This window comes from Schistocerca americana, chromosome 6 (genome assembly GCF_021461395.2).
Source record: "Schistocerca americana isolate TAMUIC-IGC-003095 chromosome 6, iqSchAmer2.1, whole genome shotgun sequence".
Lineage (NCBI taxonomy): Eukaryota > Metazoa > Arthropoda > Insecta > Orthoptera > Acrididae > Schistocerca > Schistocerca americana.
Genome location: NC_060124.1, coordinates 228075718 through 228098245, shown reverse-complemented (window position 1 = coordinate 228098245; position 22528 = coordinate 228075718). Strand labels below are relative to the sequence as shown.

Below are 22528 nucleotides of genomic sequence, written 5' to 3'. Positions count from 1 at the left end.
AGTAAAAACCTAGCAGTCAAATAAAGCAAAAATCAGCTTAAGGAAATCAACGAGAAAAATGTTGAATGATGTTGAAAGTAAAATTTCGTCAACAAATCTCACTGACAACCCTTGCATCACATCCACACCAGCCTGATTCAACAAGCCTTGCAAAATCTGGTCTACCCTAAGTAGAATATGAAAAACTGTGTAGATTTGTTCACTTGTTGTACAGATGGGAAACAATAGCTTCTCCCAAGTGCGATTGTGGAGCTGCTAGATAAATGGGTAAACCATAAAACATATATTTGAAGATTGTCAATCCTTCAGCCTTCACTAGTGACTACTCCAAAATCCTACATGCTACCAAAAAGGCTGTGGAATATATCAGCAATGTGGACATTCATCTGTAGTAGTGTTTCCATATATTTTGTGGTTGCACACACTGAGGTGACAAAAGACATGGAATAGCAATTTGCACATATACATATGGCGGCAGTATCGCGAACATGAGGTATAAAAGGCCAGTACATTGGTCTATCTGTCAATTGTATTTAGGTGATACATGTGAAAAGGTTTCTGACGTGATTGTGGCCACACGGTGGGAATTAACAGACTTTGAAGGCAGAATGGTAGTTCGAGCTACACGCTTGGGACATTCCATTTTGGAAATCGTAATGGAATTCAATATTCCAAGATACACAGTGTCAAGAATGTGTTGAGAATACCAAATTTCAGGCATTACCTCTCACCATGAACAACTCTGTGGCCAAGAGCCTTCACTTAACGACTGAGAGCAGCAGCTTGTGCATTCAATTGTCACTGGAAACAGACACACAACACTGCGTGAAATACAGCAATGTGAGATGTACAATGAAAGTAGCTGTTAGGACAGTGAGGCGCAATCTGGTGTTAATGGTCTGTGACAACAGACGACCAATGCAAGTGCCTTGGCTAACAGAACGACATTGCCTGCAGCATCTCTCCCCTGCTCATGACCACATCAGTTGGACTCTAGATGACTCGAAAGCCGTTACATGGTCAGATGAGTCCCAATTTCAGTTGGTGAGAGCTGATGGTAGGGTTTGAGATCCCATGAAGCCGTGGATCCAAGTTGTCAACAAGGAACTGTGCAGGCTGGTGATAATGGTGTGGGCAGTGTTTACATGGAATGGGCTAGGTTCTCTGGTCCAACTGAAGGAATCATTGGCTGGAATTGGTTACGTTTGGCCACTTGGTGCCCATTTGAAGCCATTCATGGTCTTCACGTTCCCAAACAACGATGGAATTTTTGTCAATGACAATGCGCCATTTCACCGAGCCACAAATGTTTGTGATTGGTCTGCAGAACTTCCTGGACAGTTCGAGCAACTGATTAGGCCACCCAGATCACCAAACATGAATCCTATCGAACGTTTCTGGGAGATACTCGTGAGGTCAGTTTGTGCACACCATAATGGGCCAGCAACACTTTCGTAATTATGGGCAGCTATAGAATCAGCATGGCTCAATATTTCTGCAGGGGACTTCCAACAACTTGTTGAGTCCACATCACATCCAGTTGCTGCATGGCACTGGGCAAAAGGACATGATATTAGGCAGTATCCCATGAATTGTGTCACCTCATGTTGTTCTCCATACGCAAATTGGTGTTAGTGACCATGAAACAGCTGTACTAACAATCATTACTTAGGTACAAAAGGCAACTACGACTAAGACTTGTTCAGTTACATAAAGAGGTCTTCATGTCAAACATCAAAGGGAATCCAGAATATTTGCCAATGGGCAGATATATACAGAGGGGCTGTGGACGGCATTTAAAATACAGTTGACCAAGCATTGGGTAGATACGTACCTAATAGAACAGTTCATCATGAAAGGGACCCTCCATAGTATATAGTCACTGTAAACAAAATTTTAAACATAGCGAGCACTGCATAAAAAGTGTAAGACGAAGCATACGCTTATTGGTAGGGAGATGCTGAATGAAATGCATTTGGCTGTAAAAACAGCTTTGTGTAAAGCCTTCAATGACTACCATAGCAAAATCTTATTGAAAGAGCTCTGGAGAAATCCAAAGAAATTATGGTCATTACTGAAGGCTGTCAGTGGCACCACTCATACTGACATTGTGGATAGCATAGTGAAAGCAGAAATGCTGAATTCTATTTTCAAATGTTCCTTTACAAATGCAGAAGCAGAAGTACTGCACCAATTCAATTCTTGCAAACCTCTGTCTTGAGTGATATGGAAATAACTGTCAGTAGCACTGGGAAGCAGCTTAAATCAATAAAATTACACAAAACTTCCATGGAATACCTGTCATTTCTATACAAAATTTGTATCTGGCTTCGCTCTTATTTTAACCATACTATATCATAGATCCCACTTAAACTGTGCCTAGTGCTTGGAAGAAAGCCCTGGTCACACCTATCTGTAAGAAGGGGAGCAGAAGTGAGCCACACAACTGCCATCCAATCTCAAAGGCATCAATCTGTTGTATAATTGTAGAATATATTTGAAGCTCTAACATATGATCATTTATGAACCTCACAACTTAATATATCCATACGAATGCTAGTCTGCATATAAATGTAACAAGTATATCAGTAGAGGTGCAGTCAAACAATGGAAAATTCAGGATGGAATGTAACAATATTATGAAAAGGACAGTTGCTATTCACCATATAGTGGAGATGCCCAGTTGCAGATGCGCACAACAAGAAGACTGTCAGAACGTGAGCTTTCAGCCAATAAGGTCTTCATTGAAAATACACACACACACACAACTTCCACATACATAGCCACTATCTCTGGCAGCCAGAGTCTAACTTCAGCTGCCAGAGACGGTGGTCATGCGTGTTTGAATTGCGTTTGCATTCATTGGTGTGTGTGTGTGTGTGTGTGTGTGTGTGTGTGTGTGTGTGTGTGTGTGGTGTCTATTTTCGATGAAGGCCTTGTTGGCTGAAAGCACATTTTCTGGCAGTCTTTTTGTTGTGCCTATCTGCGACTTGGCATCTCCATTATATGGTGAGTAGCTACTATCCTTTTCATAATATTGTTACATTCCAGTCTGGATTTTCCATAGTTTGACTTTGCCTCATGGCTTTCCTTCCATCGCATTACACAGTGCTGTTTTCCTTTGTTACTATTTTCTAATGCATTACTATACTCAGTATCCATCCTTTTTTCTCTTCTTCCCTGTGTTCCTCTTGTCACCTTACAAACCGCTCTGCATGTCCTGCTCACACGAGCCACACTGTATCAACTGTCTCAGCCAGGCACAACAGATGGCTACAGGATGGCATTGGTACAGCATCTTATGTCTCACACTACTCCCACCGATATCATTAATCCTATACCTTCAAATTGATCACTCTTCCTGCACCACTCTCGAGTATTTTCGCGTGTTATTTCCTGTATTTTTCATGTGCCACGTGAACCTGTATCTCATCCTACCTAAACCTTCCCACCCCTCACTCCTTCTCCCCCCTATTCCAGTTCACACCAATTAACTTCACCTAATCTAGTCACATCTGCCATCCATCTTCTTCACACTTATCCACCAACACACCTGCAACCCCTATTACAATCTTTCTTTTTGTTTATTTTTTCTTTGAGCTCTTCAAGTGTTCACGCCAATTTGAGTTGGTTTTTGCTTTTCATTATCAGCCTACTTCCTCAGATTTCATCCTGTTTCCTCTTACTTCATCCGTTTCATCCTCTTCATGATTTTTCTCACGTTTGGGTGTATTTTTGTGAATTTTTTGGACATAATTTTACGTTATTTATGTATTTTTTTCACATTTTTTTCCGCCACAATGGATCCTTGCTCCTTCCATATGCGTCAATACAGAACCGCACAGAACCCAGTCCAGTTCAGCGTACTGTTTCTGCGTTATTGCTTGGCTGGAATCCCCCCAAATGGCCTTATCATCAAATTACCCTTCTCTGGCTGCCACCCTTCCTTCCACAATTACCTCCTGACAGTACCTTCTCTCCATCCACAAAATTCTCCTGCTATACTATTCCAAACTCCTGAATCCTATATCACACATTGAAACCTTTACTCTTCAGGCACTAGAGCAACATGCACAATGCCATCTCAAGAAAACTCTCCACCGTCTTCACTTTCTACTCCCACCTTGGACTACCACTATCCACCATCTCTCGAACAACCTCCAAACCTCCTCCACGTCCCCTCATAACTGACAAATCCTGTCTTGCACACCTACCACATTTACCCCAACCTCAAAAAACTCCCTCTCACCACCATACAGAATCCAGAACCTGGGCAGACAGGAAATACAGTCATGGAATACCTGCCATCTCTATACAAAATTTTTACCTGACCTCGCTCTCATTTTAACCATACTACAGCATAGATCACACTTAAACTGTGCCTAGTGCTTGGAAGAAAGCCATTCTTAGCCCCACAGAAGCATCACTCCTTTCCAAAGGCCTCACCTTCTGTTCCACTCCCAAAAATAACCAAGTAAAGGCTCACATAGCTGTACGTACATGGTGCTCCCAATGTTTTACAATCTTTATTTTCATACTCGATACAGATCATGGCAGTTTTGATGTGTGTTCCTCAAGTGAACTGACAGGTTAATTTACATGCGACAACTCCTGTGGCATACTGCACAGAGATAGTCTACATGTGCTTGATAATTACTTCACAGTTGAAGTTGCCAACAATAGTAAATAAACACAAAATTTTACAACCGACAACAGACAATGTTTCCTTTCGAAAAAATAAATATCTACGCTTGAAGCTGTGTAATAAACTGCCACAAACAGATGAAACCACCCATAGATAAATTTAGGCAGGTAATAGAAACTTTGATTGAAAATAAATGACAGTAAACTGTTAAACAACTCTTTGAAAGTAATTAGAATAACATAAAAAGTGAGCAATGGGTCCTAGTTACTAGCAAAGAAGTGTGATGTGCCATAGATGTTCTCCACTTTTTTAAGTCTGTTAACATAAACAAAATTCAAGAAGGGGGAGGGCAGCATTATTCCACTCTAGCCCAGATTACTTATCCAAATAAAATGAAAATATTGCTACATGCTGTGCTACATGCAGTGTGCCATAGCAGTTAATGTTGCTGGCTCGTGTGCTGGGAGTCACCAGATCAAACCCCACCACCATAAATTATTTGTTATTTAGTATTTATCATTTCTGGGAAGCTCTCTAAAGTTATTCTGTTTGTGTGTTCTGGAATATTTGTTGTTCGTATACAAAGCAGCACTCTCCATCCAGGATTTCAGTATTGTTCTGTTCTGGCTGTGCACTGGTGCTTGTAAGAAACATACTTACAGTGCTAAGTGTTGTACTTGAATGACAATCCTGCTTTTGGATTTGGAATAGATTCTGGTTACGCCGTGACAGTGTTAGGTGGAGATACCAGGTACTTCACACACCTACCGGGTAGTTATAATTAAACTTTCCCTATTTAACACTTTTATAATATGGAAACTAGTTACCGTACAAGTAACAAACTTGGTAGCATTAATGTCCAGAGTATCGGGTGCACAATTTCCATGCATCACAGCCCCGGCGTCCAGTTCCAACTACAGCCAACAGGTGCCATGATCAGTCATTGTGATTCATAATCTCTCACACCTGATCAGTCACAGTGCTCTTGTTGACGTGTCAACATGAGCTAGGAGAAAAGGATTAGAGCATTATTGGTGAAACTTTATTATCAAAACAACAGCAATCCTGCAGCTGCACTTCCAGAATATCAACGCCTGAAAGGATTATGGAAGGGTCCTCTTTCTCCACTTGCTGTGCGGCGCATGATGAAGAAGTTCGAATGAACTGAAGAACTGGACATCGCTCTGGGAAGGGGCTGACTACCTGTTGCACCACAAGTGGTTGATAAAATAGCTGTTGCTATGGCGGACAATGCTGCGTGGAATTCCCGCGCGCAGTGGGTCCCAACAGTTGAAAATCTCGTGGTCCACTGCATGGAAGGTGCTTCAAATCATTCTCAAATGGTATCCATAAAAGATCCACACTGTACAACAGATTGCACCATAGGACGCACGATGACATGTTGACTTCGCTCTCCACTTTCTCACAAGGACTGAAGTTGACAAGGGCTTGCTGTAGTTGACAAGGGCTTGCTGTAGACCATCCTATGGACAGACGAAGCTCATTTTTCTGTGATGGATGAGGTGAACACACAGAATTGCAGAGTGTGAGGATCTTCACCTCCAGTCACTGCGTATGAAGTTCCCCTGTATGGTGAATGTGTCACCGTATGGTGTGGCTTCATGGCACCGCACCTAACCTAACCTACGTTCATCATTGGCCCATTCTTTTTTGAACAGGTTGGCACTTGAGGACCAAAGACGTGCAGTGTGACTGGCCAGCGTTACAAGGTGTGTTCCATAAGTAATGCGACCAAATTCATAAAAAAATCATTTATTGAATATATTCGTACAAATAATCAAAAATTTTCAAAATAGCACCCTCTTGTGTCAATACACTTCCTGAGGCGGTGTTTCCATGCCTAGAAGGGATCCTGGAACGCCTTTTCCGGAATGTCCTTTAGCGCTGATGTACCATGTGCCTGGATGCTTTCAATTGTGTCCCAATGTTTTCCTTTCATGACTCCTTTTAACCGAGGAAACAAAAAAGTCAGCGGGAGCCAGGTCAGGATTGTAGGGACGCTGGGGAACCAATGGGGTCTTGGTCCTGGCCAGGAAGTTGTTGACAATGAAGGCGCTGTCACTCGGCGCATTATCATGGTGAACATCCACATGTCCTTGATGTCGCTTCGGCAGCGCGACCCCCTCCTTTTCAGTCTTTTGAGCACATCCAAGTAGAAAGCTGAGTTCATTGTAGTCCCGGTAGGTACGAATTTGTGGTGGAAAATGCCTCCGACATCAAAGAAGACAATGAGCATGGTTTTGATCCTGGACTTGCTCATGTGTGCCTTCTCGGGAAGGGGCGACGATGGAGTGTGCCACTCTGAACTCTGCCTTTTTGTCTCAGGGTCGTACTCAAAAATCCACAACTCATCACCAGTGATCACTGAGTTTAAAAAACGAGGAGCATTTTCACACATTTCCAACATTTCTCGCCACTGAAGCACTCACATGTGCTTGTGTTCGTCGGTCAACACTTTTGGGATGAGTTTGGCACACACCTTTCTCATGTTCAAATCTTCGGCCACAATGCGGAAAATGGTTGTTTTTGACATGTTTAGAGTTTGTGTTATCAATTGAAGGCTCAGCCGTCTGTCAGAGTTCAAACAATTGCCCACACACGTCACATTTTCGTCAACTCGTGCGGTTGATGGCTGTCCACTGCGAGGTTCATCGGTGATCTCCTCTCAGCCCTCCATGAACGACTTGTGCCATCGGAAAACTTGTGATTTGGACAAGCAATCAGTCCCAAAGGCATGCTGAAGTAATGGAAACATTTCAGTGGCGGACTTCCCAAGTTTAATGCAAAAGTTGATAGCGTACCGTTGCTCTACAGAATGATCCATTGTGTCGTGTTACATAAACTCAAAACGGGGTTGACAGAAACGCACGTCCTGACTCTCCGGCAGCTCGCAGCCAAATGAGATAAAGAGCGTTTCGAAGCTAACTTATGGAACGCACTCTGTAATTCAATATGCTTTGCCAGCATGTCATTTTTGCCCTACAGGAGAGAAACACATTGAACTCAACAGTTTTCAAATTATCAGCTGATCGTTTCCAAAACCTTGACTGGAACGATCACCTGATCTCACTCCCTGTGATTTCTGGTTGTGGGGCTACCTAAAGGACAGGGTTTACAAGGGGAACATGCACACATGAGCTGATCTGAGGCGTGGCACATCAACAGAGGTAGTCAGCATACCTACAGACATGATTCGTTCTGCTGTGCAGAATGCAATCTTGTGCTTTCAGACTCTTCTGGCCACTGATGGACGCCATATTGATCCCCTTTTGTAGCAGTAATGGTACCGGTATGTAATGGTATCATGTACTGTAGCAGCATACTAAAAATGTTTTAACTGAACTGAGTCTGCATTATTTCTCTTCCCCCATGTCCTTGACATTAATGCTACCAAGTTTGGTACTCGTATGGTAATTTGTTTCGTGTTATAACGGGTTAAATAGGGAAAGTTTAATCATAATCACCCAGTACATCACAGTGGCTCCAATTACGCAACATAAAAGTCATCAATATACACACAGGTACCAGAATATCAGCAGTACATTGCTCCCACAGTCTGTATATTCAGGAGACACATGGATCCCAAAACCGCAGTAAGCCAGCTGTAAATCAGGCACCAACCAAATGTGAAGTATTTGGCAAATGTGTACATTTACTAGGACCACACATCCCAGTAGTGGTTCAAGAACAACGAAGAGAAGCTCAATAGCTGGAATAAACTCCAGACTAAACTGAAGAAAAGGTTGATAATCAGTGGCAAGTCTGCTTAGTTGAAGAAAACAGTGTTCAACATCACTGGGAAACGACGAAGTCCTACAAACAGTATGTTTCATCCCTATGCCACACTGCAAACCTGAACATGACAGAAGCTGAGAAACTTCACATTTGATGAAAGGAGACACAGAAGGCATGTCCCCAGATCTTCTGGCAAAGGATGTCTCAACAGCCATGGAATTCATCAAAGGGTGGTGCCAGTACATAAAAGAATATGAAACAAAAAGAATCAAACATTGACCTCATTTGTTAGGAGGTAATCCAGAATGTTGAAGATGAGATGTATCAATATTTAGCATCCATCTCTGCTGCCAGGTGAATGTGCCTAAAAGAATGGACTCAGCCAACTCGGACTTATGCTGCAGCTATCAGACAACCAAGCATTCAATCAACGTAGCTACAACCTAGCCCCTGCCGGTATAACACTCCGAAGATTAGTGTTTGATGACTAATTCGCCACCAGATGTCAATCATAACAACAGTTCTATTCATCCCACTCAACTGCAGACCATTACGGTCAAGCTGTGGGCAAAGCCCTTCGTCATACCTTCGAGAAGGTTGCTCTCCAACACATTCCTTGTCATCATGCAACCACTCACCTAGTTGCTGAATTCAGGAGTCTAAGTGACGTAACCATCTATGAAAGTGAGGAGATTGTCCCAGATGAAAATCCCCGAGATATCAGGAAATCTCATCAAGGACATTGACGGCAAACCTACCTGGGCTTTAGACAATGCATAGGCTTCTCTCTCTGTAACATCTAATGCTTGTTCTCACCAACTAAATAAGATTATGTTCTGTGATACGAAAGTGATGGTGCTGAAAGCTGCAGCTCGGAAGTACGTTCAGATAAAAAAAACATGTATTGCAAGATTAACTATCAATGACAGAACGCAGCCCTAAAAATTTGTCATTTTAGCAGAATGTAGTCATAATGTTATTCTTTGATAGGCCTTCTTGCAGACACCACAAGCATTCACAGATTGTGAAGATCAGAGCTCCAGATTGGCAATGCTATACCAACAACCGCACAGAACAAAGATTGCTCTGTGTGGTTGTCTGCCATTGAAGATGTTATCCCACTGACACCAATAGGACGTTTTCCAGTCGTCAATCTAAATTATTAGTTAAAAGTGTGAAGCTTTTGTCGATTGAAAAAAAATCACTCAGACTCATAAACGAAATCTACATTAAAGCAACAATCATAAGCACTGTAGGTGGTCAAGGAGACCTTTAGATGACTGACTGTCAGAAGCAGCAATAACTCATCCTACAGGTATGGGCATAGGGACAACCAAACCAGTCCAGGAAGTGCACCTTAATGCCACTGACGAAGAATTGTGCTCCATGACCACTACAGACAATGCAGGTGGGAAGCACTTATGCCAAAAAGATTCAGTATGTCTGAGAAGCAATGCCAGTATCTGTTGGGCATTCTGCAGCAATTTCCAGATGCATTCAAATCCAGAGTTGAGAAAAGATGACCATGCAGCTCATGGTAGGACATCATAACAACAAGGCATTATCCAACAATTAGTCAGCACTATTAAAGGATGTCACCAGCTGAAAGACAGATAATCCAGGAAGAAGGTGCATGATGACACCAATGAACCTTCTGAGGGTCCTTGGTCTTACCCTGTGATGCTTGTGAAGATGAAGGATGGCATGTGGCGTTTTTCTGTCGACTAACGATGACTGAGCAAAATCACAAAAATGATGTCAATGGACTGCAGTACAATGATGGCAACCTAGCCTACTTGACAGCACCAAATAATTTCTCAGCTATTGACATGCAGACAGGTTACTGACAAATAAGCTGACCAAGAATAGACCCCTTCATAGCTCGTGATACCCTCTATGAGTTCAAAGTTATGCCATTTTGGACTCTATAATGCTCCAGCCATATTCAAGTGTACAATGAACAACTTGCTACAACACCTCAAATGGACAAGTCTGCTATCTGGATGACAATGCCATTTATAGAACATCTGTGTCATGTGACTAAGTGTGTTCAGACTGCAGGCCTCTGACTGAATCTGAAAGAATGTCTCTTCATTGCCCATGAAATAAAAATCTTGGGGGCTGGGCTGGGACGGAGGGAGGGGGGGGGGGGGGGCAGCGGCGGCAACTAGTTAATGCTGATAGAGCCTGTCCCAATCCAGAGCAAGTAAGAACGGTATGTGTTTGTACTAAAAAATTCACAAAAGATTTCTGTAACAAGGTATGTCCCTTGCAAGAACTTCTGCATGAAGGTGCCAAATTTTCCTGGGACAAGATGCAAGAAAGGTCTTTCTTGTCCTTCAAGAGCTGCTTCCATCTTTTCCAGTCCTACCATTGTATGACAAGAATGCTGAGATAGAACTGGACACCAACTTATCAGTTGGGGGATAGGTGCAATTCTAGTATAGGAAGGTTCTGGAAAGGTGATTCTGATTGCAGAATGAACTCAAAGTCAGAGATGGACTACTCTACAACCAAGAAAGAGTGCCATTAAAAAGTTCTGGCCATATATATTTGGCAAACCCATGACCTCTCAGGATGCCTCACATTTACCTTTAGATAATGACTCTGAGGGCCAAAACCAGTTGTGGTTTTAAATAAAGAAAAAGTGCAATTGGTATGTATATTTTCTTCAAAACATCCCCACAGTTGCAGAATCACCATTACGATGTTTCCCAAGCTAGACAAGACAGTAAACCATTCATGGTTGTGATGGACCACCATTCTCTATGCTGGCTGACTACAGCAGAGTCGGCATAATTTGATCCGTCACAGTTGAAGAAGGGCTAGGGGCGGGAGCTTTGCAGGACAGCTTCAACCAATAATATGATGAGATTTTGTAAATGGCTCTATGGCAACATCTCAGCATTGTAACAGCTCTGTAGACAGCCACTGTTTTCACCTGTAGCAATTAGCACTTCACAGTTGAAAGCTGGCAACAGTGTTGTGAGCTGTCAGGGTTACACTGTCTCAAATATAGCAAGAAGGATCTGTTGCATCCACTGACAAGATGGGCATTGAGACTTTAAGAATATGTTACAGTGATATAAAAAAATGAACATAATCACAACAACAGTGGCTGCCTTTCAACGAATCCTGTGGTGGAAACAACGGCATGGACAATATCTTCATTGCTGTGCTAAATGACATTGCTGCTGAAGAGAGGGAAAACTATAGAAGCCTTGAAGAATGAAGAACCAACTAAAATAAAATTCCAATTAATAAACAGAATATTGTATAAGAGGAACCATAATCCAATGGGGCAGAAATGCTTGTTCTTCATTCCAACTCATCTACAGCCAATTATCCTGAAGTATTTCCATGATGTTCCAACATTTGGTCACAAGGGATTCGTGAAGATGTAAACAACGCAGCTATCACTGGTCAGGTCTTTGTCAATCCATTAGCCACTACACAAAAAAATTTAGGTGGTGGAAGCAGGTGCTGCAGTTATCTTCAGGGCATCTGATAGCAATCCTGCCTGCAACAATGCCATTCCAGCCAACTGGAATCAACCTCTTTGTTAGGTTCTCTAAGTTAATGGGAATCAATGTATAATTGTCTGCATCACCTCAACCATTACACTGTCACCAAAGCTGTTCTAACTGTCGAACCTCCAGAAATTGCAAGGTTCTTTGTACAAGACATCATTCTGAAGCATGGAGCACCCTGTGTGATGATCTCCGATTGTGGAAGTTTTCCAATCAAGACAGTATCAGAGGTAATTTCATGCTGGGACATCACTCACAGGATGACAACTGCCCACCACCCAAAGACAAAGGGTCCCACAAAATGTTTTAATAAGACATTGGAAGACAAGCTCTTGATGTATGCTGATGTCAAACAGAGAGACTGGGATACAATACTGCCCGATGTGGCATTCACATTAACACTCCGAAGCAAGATAGCACAGGCTTCACACCGTTCTTTCTGCTCCACGTTCCTGAAGCTGAAATGAGAATTGAAACAGTATTCCCGTTTCAACCAGCTGATACTCAGGATGGGTATGTAATAAACCTCATCACCCAGACTGAAGAAGCAAGAGAGCTGGCTCACATATGGACACTGGATGCCCAAGGCAAGGTCCTAGATCATTACTGCCTGAGTTAATTGATATTGATTTCTATCCCTGTGCAGAAAGTGTGACTATCGGAAAAGTTACTGAAGCGCCACTTTGGGCTCTATCATACCTTTGTCGCTTGGGGGATGTCACATACAGAGCTGAGAATTATGACACTTCATCAAAATGCCAAAAACACAGGGATGTCATCCATGCCCTCTGTATGTACCCCTACTATAGTCCTGAGGCGCAGATCGATGATGCATTCTTCTCATTCAAGGAAGCTGAAGATCAGCTTGATGACTGCAAAGCTTCAATGGGAGAGGTTACCTCAATGCTCATCACAGTGAAGAGTATGCGACAACATGACCAGAACATAAACATCTGCCAGTGCTGTCACACAGAGGGTCATAGAAAAGTTCCGCAGGTGGCTTCAAAGAGAACATTTGAAATAGCAGTTCCCTCTTCTTTCAGGAGAGGGATCAATGCCACATACTCTGCTACATGCAGTGTGATGTAGGAGTTAGTGTCACTTGCTGGTCTGCTGAGATTTGCCAGCTGAAAACCAATCACCAGCATTCACTCGTTGTGTAGTATTTATCATTCCTGGGAGGTGCTAAAAAGTTCTTATGTATGTATATTTTGGAATATCAATTTTCATATAAATAGCAGCACTCTCCATCTATGAGTTTAGTTGTCTTCCAGCTTTACCTTGTTGTTTGTAATAAACATGCATTCAATGCTAAGTGTTATACTTCACTGATGGCCCTGTTTTCAGATTTGGACTTCATTCTCTTACAATGTGACTGTGTTCTAATGAACTTACTAAAATAATGTGTGGAAACTAAAAAGACGATGATGCACATGACCATATATGTCGGTAGACTTGTAATGTGAATTAGTTGAAACTGTATGTATTTATTTGTAAATGTGTAAATGTAAAATGTTCAATCATGAAGATAACTCCATGGAAAACATGCAGAAAGGCTATGTTGACTCTTTTCTAAACCACTGTTATTCTTATTCAACCGAGCTGGGCCACCTGATTAGCTACAAGTAATCATGAAACAATGTATATGCTAAGTTATCTTAATTCTGAAGGCTGTTTAAATTAATTTTTCAGGAGATATTTCCAAAAGATGTCACTTCCATAGCTGCAGTACACTGATCCACAGCTGCTAAATTACTATCATAGGTACAAAAAGGGCATAAGGGCAGATACTGCTTACTGCAAAAAATAAATGTACAAGTTCACTGACAAAGTAATATATAACGCAGGAAATAAAAGCAAAGTAGTATGAGACGTCATGAAATGTACAACAGAAAATCATCGGGAGTTAGCAAATTGTGTAAATGACTATTTCTCTGATACTGCAAAGAAGTTGCAGCAAAATCTTTGTAAAACACTTGTAGCACCTGCAAAGAATTATACTGCAAGCACAATGTTGGTGTTTCCCATAACAGAACTTGAATTCGGGAGACAACACAGAAACTATAAAAATAAGAAGTCAACAGGCATAGATGAGGTTCCAATCTCAGTTGTGAAGGTGTGCATTCAAACACCCTTAACAAGCACAATAAATGAGTCTACTAGTTCAGATATTTTTCTAGAGTAACACATGCACACAAGTTGCATACTTACCGAAGAACGGTAATGCAAAAAGTATAGAAAACTATTGGCCAGTTTCATTACCGTCAGTATTCTCATAAATAATTGGATCAATCATGAAAGATACAATAATGAGGTACATCAATAAGTACAACCTTTTTAACGAATTACAGTTTGTTTTCTGAAGAGGGAGAAATACATTATACGAAGAGTTCAAAAAGTAATAATTGAAGCTCTTGAGAAGATTGTTTTTACTGGTATATTCCTAGACTTTAAGAAGGCTTACAACACTGCTGAGCATTAAATACTGTGAAACAAGCCAGATGCAATAGGTGTAAGAGGAACAGCAAACAAATGGTTTCAGTCACACCTGGAAACCAGAATACAAAGGTAGACATACACAAAACTTCTTTTAATGATAAATTATCTGTGGAACACTTGTCAGATAAAGAACACACAAACATAGGTGTTCTTCAGGATAGCATACTGCATTCAGTTCTGTTCTCAATAAGCAGGGTGTACAGAAATTCCCATTACAAAATCCTAGGACTTGTAGAGGGGAGTGAGTAGATAATATTTTGAATTGGAACCCATGTCCGGAAACATAATGTTTCCATCTACAACCATTTCAAAACTACTTTTTTCCCTTCTTCAGGTGACTGTCAATGGCATTGATATACTTGAAGAAATGCATGGTAAACAGTGTGCTGTCTTACAATTGACCAGTTTCGAGCACTGATCACCTTCACTTAGAAAAATAGCATGTATGACAAATGAAGGTGTCACAATATTTTTCCACTGTAAGATGATCAATGATTGAAACCAGTTGTGAATAAATTATTAAGACAGCCCGGTGTTTGCCATGCATTTCTCCAAGCTTTTGAAAACATGTTGGTAACACAATACTTTTACAAGTAACTCATTAGGTGTGACCCAGTACATCTGTTTTAGCCTACAGTTCCACTCCTTAAAAGCCAAAGGCATTGCTCCCATACTCACTGACGGGTTCTCTTCAACATGATGCAGTAGGGCTTCTTCCAATATGGGTGTGCAGCATCTTCTTCGAGCATAACAAAGGTTATGCAATGGAGCTGAACACTGTGGAGAACAATTCTGATACAGGCAATGAGCAGTTCTTCTGTTACCATGAGCTTCGCCATTCATGAGGATCACGTCAGTTTATTCTGCAAACATGCACTCAGCCATGTTGCTCTCACACACACAAGAATGAGGCTTGAACCACATCAGAAAGGTTGGATGGACATCAAATGACATCAGCCAATCCAATGCAACCATCTCTCATCATAACTACCCTGTTGCATACGTACCTAGCAAAATTGTTTTCATATGGCTGTACTAAGAAAGGTACATTTCCAGACATGGGTTTCTATTAAAAACATTATGGATTCACTCCCCTCTACAAGTCCTAGAAGTTTGTAAAAGGAATATCTGAACACCCTGTATATCAGTGGTGGGTGGGGCAGATAATAAGTGTCTCTCACGAGTTGAAAGATATAACCATCTCCTTTATGACACCTCATGGTCCTGGTAATGGTTTTAAATGGCCCTCATCAAAAGATCAGTGTCCAGTTCCCCTTCCCCAAATACCGCTCTTGATGGATCATCCTCGTCCATGTACAAATTCAGCTCGGCTATACAAGCTCAGTGGAAAAAAACAATACAGTGTTGATTGTTACACTGTAGGCAACTTTAATTCATGGAAAGTGATGAAGAAGTAAAATCATTATGGAAGAAAATAATAATTTGTGAATAATATCATAAAAGGAAAAATGAGTATATATATTCCATATCTCATTGTTTTTATAGGGTCAACGGATGTGTCCAATTCCACCCGTCGGCGTTTGTAGGTGTCGTTTTGATGTGATCGGTGGTGTTCTCTGGCGGTGTGTTTATGTGTTGTGTGTTAGGTGATGTTTTTGGTTTAGTCTGCGTGTGTGGCATGTTTATAGGTGGTGTATTGTTGCAGCTGGTGGTTCTCTCTGGTGGTGTGTTTATGGGTAGCATGTTATGTGGCGTATGGGGTTCATTTGCGCGTTAGCCTTGCATGTGTGTGGTATCGGTGGTGACTGTGCTTTCAGGGGCATATTTTTCAGTTAGTTAACGATTTTGGTTTTGTTATGTCAACGTTATTATAGTTTTTTCTGTTCGGCGTGTGTGAATTTTGGTAAATTGCATTGTTTCTGTCTTCGGTACGTATGGATATGACTGCCAAGGTCAAAAGTTTTCGGTTGTCAGCGATGATGGGGGACAGTGCGTCTAATAAAATTTCTTCAGCTATTCAGCCTGTTGGCTGAAGTCGTGAAGTGTTCAGCGTGTCGTGAAGAAATGAGGCTTACTAAAATCCCGGCGTCTCAGATCAGGGACGGCTATATGTGGAGACGTCGTAAGGATAACAGGTCACGGGAAGTGTTCGATTCCAATTTTGATTTTCTAGTTTTTGTTTTAGTAGGATTAAGTGTGGTGAAATTTTTGAGATTTATAGTGTGGTATCGATAGTTGCTGTTGGCCTATATAGGTCAAGGGAAGTGTTCAATTCCAATTCTTTTGTTTTGTTGTGTTTTTTGAGGTAGTGATGATTGTGGACCTGGTTGTAGTTTTAGGTTTTATGATTTGGTATCGGTAGTTTCTGTTGACTATATAGGTCACGGGAAGTGTTCGATTCCAGTGGATATTGTTTTTAGTTGAGTTTTGGAAGGTTGTGGTAGTTTGATTATATCGTTTTTGTCATTTGGTTTAGTGGCGTATGTTTATTCTTAGTTTGTCCCCGCCCAAAAACCCCCAATTTCCCCCACTTGTCCAATTAGTTTCATTATACTTTTAGAGGAATATATGTTTGATGCTTTTTCGATCTATTTTTGTGTTTTGTTGGTCATGCTTACATAAAGATGTCATAGTTGCGATATGGGAGTTGTTGTGAATGGTCGTTTCCACCATATTGGTGAGATCATTGGTCAATGCAGATGGGTGGAATCAGATGTTTCCTTTAACCCTTTTTGGTTGGTTTTGTGGGAGGGGACCAGACAGCGAGGTCATCGATCTCATCGGATTAGGGGCGGATGGGGAAGGAAGTCGGCCGTGCCCTTTGAAAGGAACCATCCCGGCATTTGGCTGAAGCGATTTAGGTTGGTTGGTTGTTTCAGGGAAGGAGACCAGACAGCGAGGTCATCGGTCTCATCGGATTAGGGAAGGACGGGGAAGGAAGTCGGCCGTGCCCTTTGAAAGGAACCATCCCGGCATTTGCCTGGAGCGATTTAGGGAAATCACGGGAAACCTAAATCAGGATGGCCGGACGCGGGATTGAACCGTCGTCCTCCCGAATGCGAGTCCAGTGTCTAACCACTGCGCCACCTCGCTCGGTAGCGATTTAGGGAAATCACGGAAAACCTAAATCGGGATGGCCGGACGCAGGATTGAACTGTCGTCCTCCGAAACTGCTTCTGAACAAAATTATGAATTGTTTTCCCATTCACTTATAATGTTGTAAGGTAATTAATTTGAGTCATAAACATCAGTTTTGCATGATAGTCACTTATATTGAGAGAGCAATTTAAATATTTAAGCATCCATGATTTTGTAACCTTGAGAGTAGAGCTCGGTCTAGTTAAAAAATTTCTCACATTTTGAACACACAAGTACTGCCCACTCTGATTGTACATTCCCTAAATACAATGACCAACCAACATGTTGTTGTTGTCTTCAGTCCTGAGACTGGATTGATGCAGCTCCCCATGCTACTCTGTCCTGTGCAAGCTTCTTCATCTCTCCGCACTTACTGCAACCTACATCCTTCTGAATCTGCTTTGTGTATTCATCTCTTGGTCTCCCTCTACGATTTTTACCCTCCACGCTGCCCTCCAATACTAAATTGCCTCAGAACATGTCCTACCAACCGATCCCTTCTTCTAGTCAAGTTGTGCCACAAACTTCTCTTCTCCCCTATCCTATTCAATACCTCCTCATCAGTTATGTGATCTACCCACCTAATCTTCAACATTCTTCTGTAGCACCACATTTCGAAAGCTTCTATTCTCTTCTTGTCCAAACTATTTATTGTCCATGTTTCACTTCCATACATGGCGACACTCCCTACAAACTCGATGTTAACAAATTCCTCTCCTTCAGAAATGCTTTCCTTGCCATTGCTAGTTTACATTTTATATCCTCTCTGCTTCGACCATCGTCAGTTATTTTGCTCCCCAAATAGCAAAACTCCTTTACTACTTTAAGTGTCTCATTTCCTAATCTAATTCCCTCAGCATCACCTGACTTAATTCGACTACATTCCATTATCCTCGTTTTGCTTTTGTTGATGTTCAACTTATAACCTCCTTTTAAGACACTGTCCATCCCGTTCAACTGCACTTCCAAGTCCTGTGTTGTCTCTGACAGAATTACAATGTCATCGGCGAACCTTAGGCCTACAACCCTGTCTCACTCCCTTCCCAACCGCTGCTTCCCTTTCATGCCATCTGGTTTCTGTACAAATTGTAAATAGCCTTTCACTCCCTGTATTTTATCCCTGCCACCTTCAGAATTTGAAAGACAGTATTCCAGTCAACATTGTCAAAAGCTTTCTCTAAGTCTACAAATGCTAGGAACATAGGTTTGCCTTTCCTTAATCTTTCTTCTAAGATAAGTCGTAAGGTCAGTATTGCCTCATGTGTTCCAGTATTTCTACGGAATCCAAACTGATCTTCGATGAGGTCGGCTTCTACTAGTTTTTCCATTCGTCTGTAAAGAATTCGCGTTAGTATTTTGCAGCCATGACTTATTAAACTGATAGTTCGGTAATTTTCACATCTGTCCACACTTGCTTTCTTTGGGATTGGAATTATTATATTCTTCTTGAAGTCTGAGGGTATTTCGCCTGTCTCATACATCTTGCTCACCAGATGGTAGAGTTTTGTTAGGACTGGCTCTCCTAAGGCCGTCAGTAGTTCTAATGGAATATTGTCTAATCCCGGGGCCTTGTTTCGACTCAGGTCTTTCAGTGCTCTGTCAAACTCTTCACGCTGTATCATATCTCCCATTTCATCTTCATTTGCATCCTCTTCCATTTCCATAATATTGTCCACAAGTACATCGCCCTTGTATAGACCCTCTATATACTCCTTCCATCTTTCTGCTTTCCCCTCTTTGCTTAGGACTGGGTTTCCATCTGAGCTCTTGGTATTCATACAAGTGGCTCTCTTTTCTCCAAAGGTCTCTTTAATTTTCCTGTAAGCGGTATCTATCTTACCCCTAGTGAGATATGCCTCTAAATCCTTACATTTGTCATCTAGCCATGCCTGCTTAGCCATTTTGCACTTCCTGTTTATCTCATTTTTGAGGCGTTTGTATTCCTTTTTCCCTGCTTCATTTACTGCCTTTTTATATTTTCTCCTTTCATCAATTAAATTCAATATTTCTTCTGTTACCTAAGGATTTCTAATAGCCCTCGTCTTTTTACCTACTTGATCCTCTGCTGCCTTCACTACTTCATCCCTCAGAGCTACCCATTCGTCTTCTACTGTATTTCTTTCCCCCATTCCTGTCAATTGTTCCCTTATGCTGTCCCTGAAACTCTGTACAACCTATGGTTTAGTCAGTTTATCCAGGTCCAATCTCCTTAAATTCCCACCTTTTTGCAATTTTCTTCAGTTTTAATCTACAGTTCATAACCATTAGATTGTTGTTGGAGTCCACATCTGCCTCTGGAAATGTCCTACAATTTAAAACCTGGTTCCTAAATATCTGTCTTACCATTATATAATCTATCTGATACCTTTTAGTATCTCCAGGATTTTTCCATGTATACAACCTTCTTTTATGATTCTTGAACCAAGTGTTAGCTATGATTAACTTATGCTCTGTGCAAAATTCTAACAGAAGGCGTCCTCTTTCATTTCTTAGCCCCAATCCATATTCACCTACTATGTTTCCTTCTCTCCCTTTTTCTACTGTCGAATTACAGTCACCCATGACTATTAAATTTTCATCTCCATTCACTACCTGAATAATTTCTTTTATCTCATCATACATTTAATCAATTTCTTCATCATCTGCAGAGCTAGTTGGCATATAAACTTGTACTACTGTAGTAGCCATGGGCTTTGTGTCTATCTTGGCCACAATAATGCGTTCACTATGCTGTTGGTAGTAGCTTACCCGCACTCCTATTTTTTTATTCATTATTAAACCTACTCCTGCATTACCCCTATTTGCTTTTGTATTTATGACCCTGTATTCACCTGACCAAAAGTCTTGCTCCTCCTGCCACCGAACTTCACTAATTTCCACTATATCTAACTTCAAACTACCCATTTCCCTTTTTAAATTTTCTAACCTACCTGCCCGATTAAGGGATCTGACATTCCACGCTCCGATCCGTAAAACGCCAGTTTTCTTTCTCCTGATAACGACATCCTCTTGAGTAGTCCCCACCCGGAGATCCAAATGGGGGACTATTTTACCTCTGGAATATTTTACCCAAGAGAACGCCATCATCATTTAACCATACAGTAAAGCTGCATGCCCTCAGGAAAAATTACGGCTGTAGTTTCCCCTTGCTTTCAGCTGTTCGCAGTACCACAACAGCAAGGCCGTTTTGGTTAATATTATAGGGCCAGATCAGTCAATCATCCACACTGTTGCCCCTGCAACTACTGAAAAGGCTGCTGCCCCTCTTCAGGAACCACACGTTTGTCTTGACTCTCAATAGATACCCCTCCATTGTGGTTGCACCTATTGTACGGCCATCTGTGTCGCTGAGGCACACAAGCCTCCCCACCAACGGCAAGGTCTATGGTTCATGGGGGTAGGCCAACCAACATACCACGAAATTTTTTGAAAATTTAGGATGGCAGTTCTGGATAAAATAAATTCTAAATAACCAAAGAATTGAGATTATTTTATCATTATGTACAAATACATTGGCAGTTTAAGAATTTCATGCATTAAAGTCATAGCTGCAGTTAGCAATCCTTCCACTTTATCATTTCTCCAGGCAGTTAACATCCTAGACTACCCATATTTTCAAAACGTATTTTTAAAAATCGCAAAAAGTTACAAACTGCTTAGTTTATTTAAAAAATAATAATAACAATAATGAAAAAAGTTCAGCAGTATGTATGTATCTATCATGTCTCACAGTATTGAGAACAAAGTATTTATTGAAAGAAAATTCAGATCTCTATCACTTTTTGTTTCTTTACTACATTTTTTCAAATTTTCCCTTTCGCTATGACATTTTCACAAATAATCTCATTTAGAGAGGTCTGTAGTGTTTTAATAAACTACCAGAAAAACAAAATATTGTAGTTTTGGAGAAGTATCATGTAGAACTATTAAGATTTAATTCTTTCAGCAAACTCTGAAATAGCGATGTGACACACTAACTCTTGACCTGTATGATTTGAGATGAAATCGCCCTATATTTGAGGTATTTGTTTTCATTGTATCATGATAACAAATGCACACTGTTATGTGATCACTAGGTAAATAAATAAATAACCACAAAATCTAAAAGGCTCATTAATTTGAAACTGCATTACACTACAACTGAATTTTTCGCATCACAAAATTCAGTTTTCAAGGAAAATTTTAAATGTTTAACCTATGGCTCCCAATACTTACATTAATGATGTGCTGGTAATTCATATTAGCGCTAATTCAAACACAGATGAAAAATTTGAACCCAACTTAATTAATACATGTATTTCAGTCTCGAAATACGAAGGCCTACACATACAAAACTTTTAACAATCAATACAAGATCCCCAAACACTGCTACACTAAACCTTAACAACAGACTACAACAAATCTTTCATTGTCAGTTTTGACGTGAGCCAAAGACATTCTTGCTGTGTACCATTACTGTACTTGCGGATCGAGAAAGAGCGGCGATGTACAATGATCGGCAGTTGTTCGCCGCGGGTAGAACTAAAAAACGTCAACTATTCCGCGAAGGCTCCTCACAAACTTTCCAGAGTCAATGTTAAGTGAGGAATCTCTGGATATACTGAAGCTCCTACAGCGAACGGAAAGAAAAGATTAGGTTCATTGCAGCATACATATTAAAGCAGTCGTTCTTCCTGGTCTCCAGAGGAAGAAATTTTGTACAAAGGGTAGTATCCCTGGGTATATACTTCATGGTAGTTTGCGGAACTTGGATGTAAATTCACTGCCTGTTGTTTGTTGTTGTGGTCTTCAGTCCTGGTTTGATACAGCTCTCCATGCTACTCTATCCTGTGCAAGCTTCTTCATCTCCCAGTACCTACTGCAACCTACATCCTTCTGTTTAGTATATTCATCTCTTGGTCTCCCTCTACGATTTTTATCCTCCACGCTGCTCTCCAATACTAAATTGGTGATCCCTTGATGCCTCAGAGCATGTCCTACCAACCAATCCCTTCTTCTA

The 22528-nt window shown here is 41.1% G+C and overlaps 1 protein-coding gene across 2 annotated transcripts in view; it reads right to left on the bottom strand.

The window, feature by feature from the left end:
- Positions 1–22097, bottom strand: part of LOC124619298 — an 87787-nt gene extending 65690 nt beyond the window's left edge. Inside the window, exon 1 of one of the 2 annotated variants that reach the window (XM_047145584.1) lies at positions 21980–22097. In XM_047145584.1, the coding sequence (XP_047001540.1) occupies positions 21980–21982 (3 nt within the window). In that variant the 5' untranslated portion in view covers positions 21983–22097. The other variant, XM_047145583.1, reaches the window with a different exon arrangement.
- Positions 22098–22528: the final 431 nt, after the last annotated feature.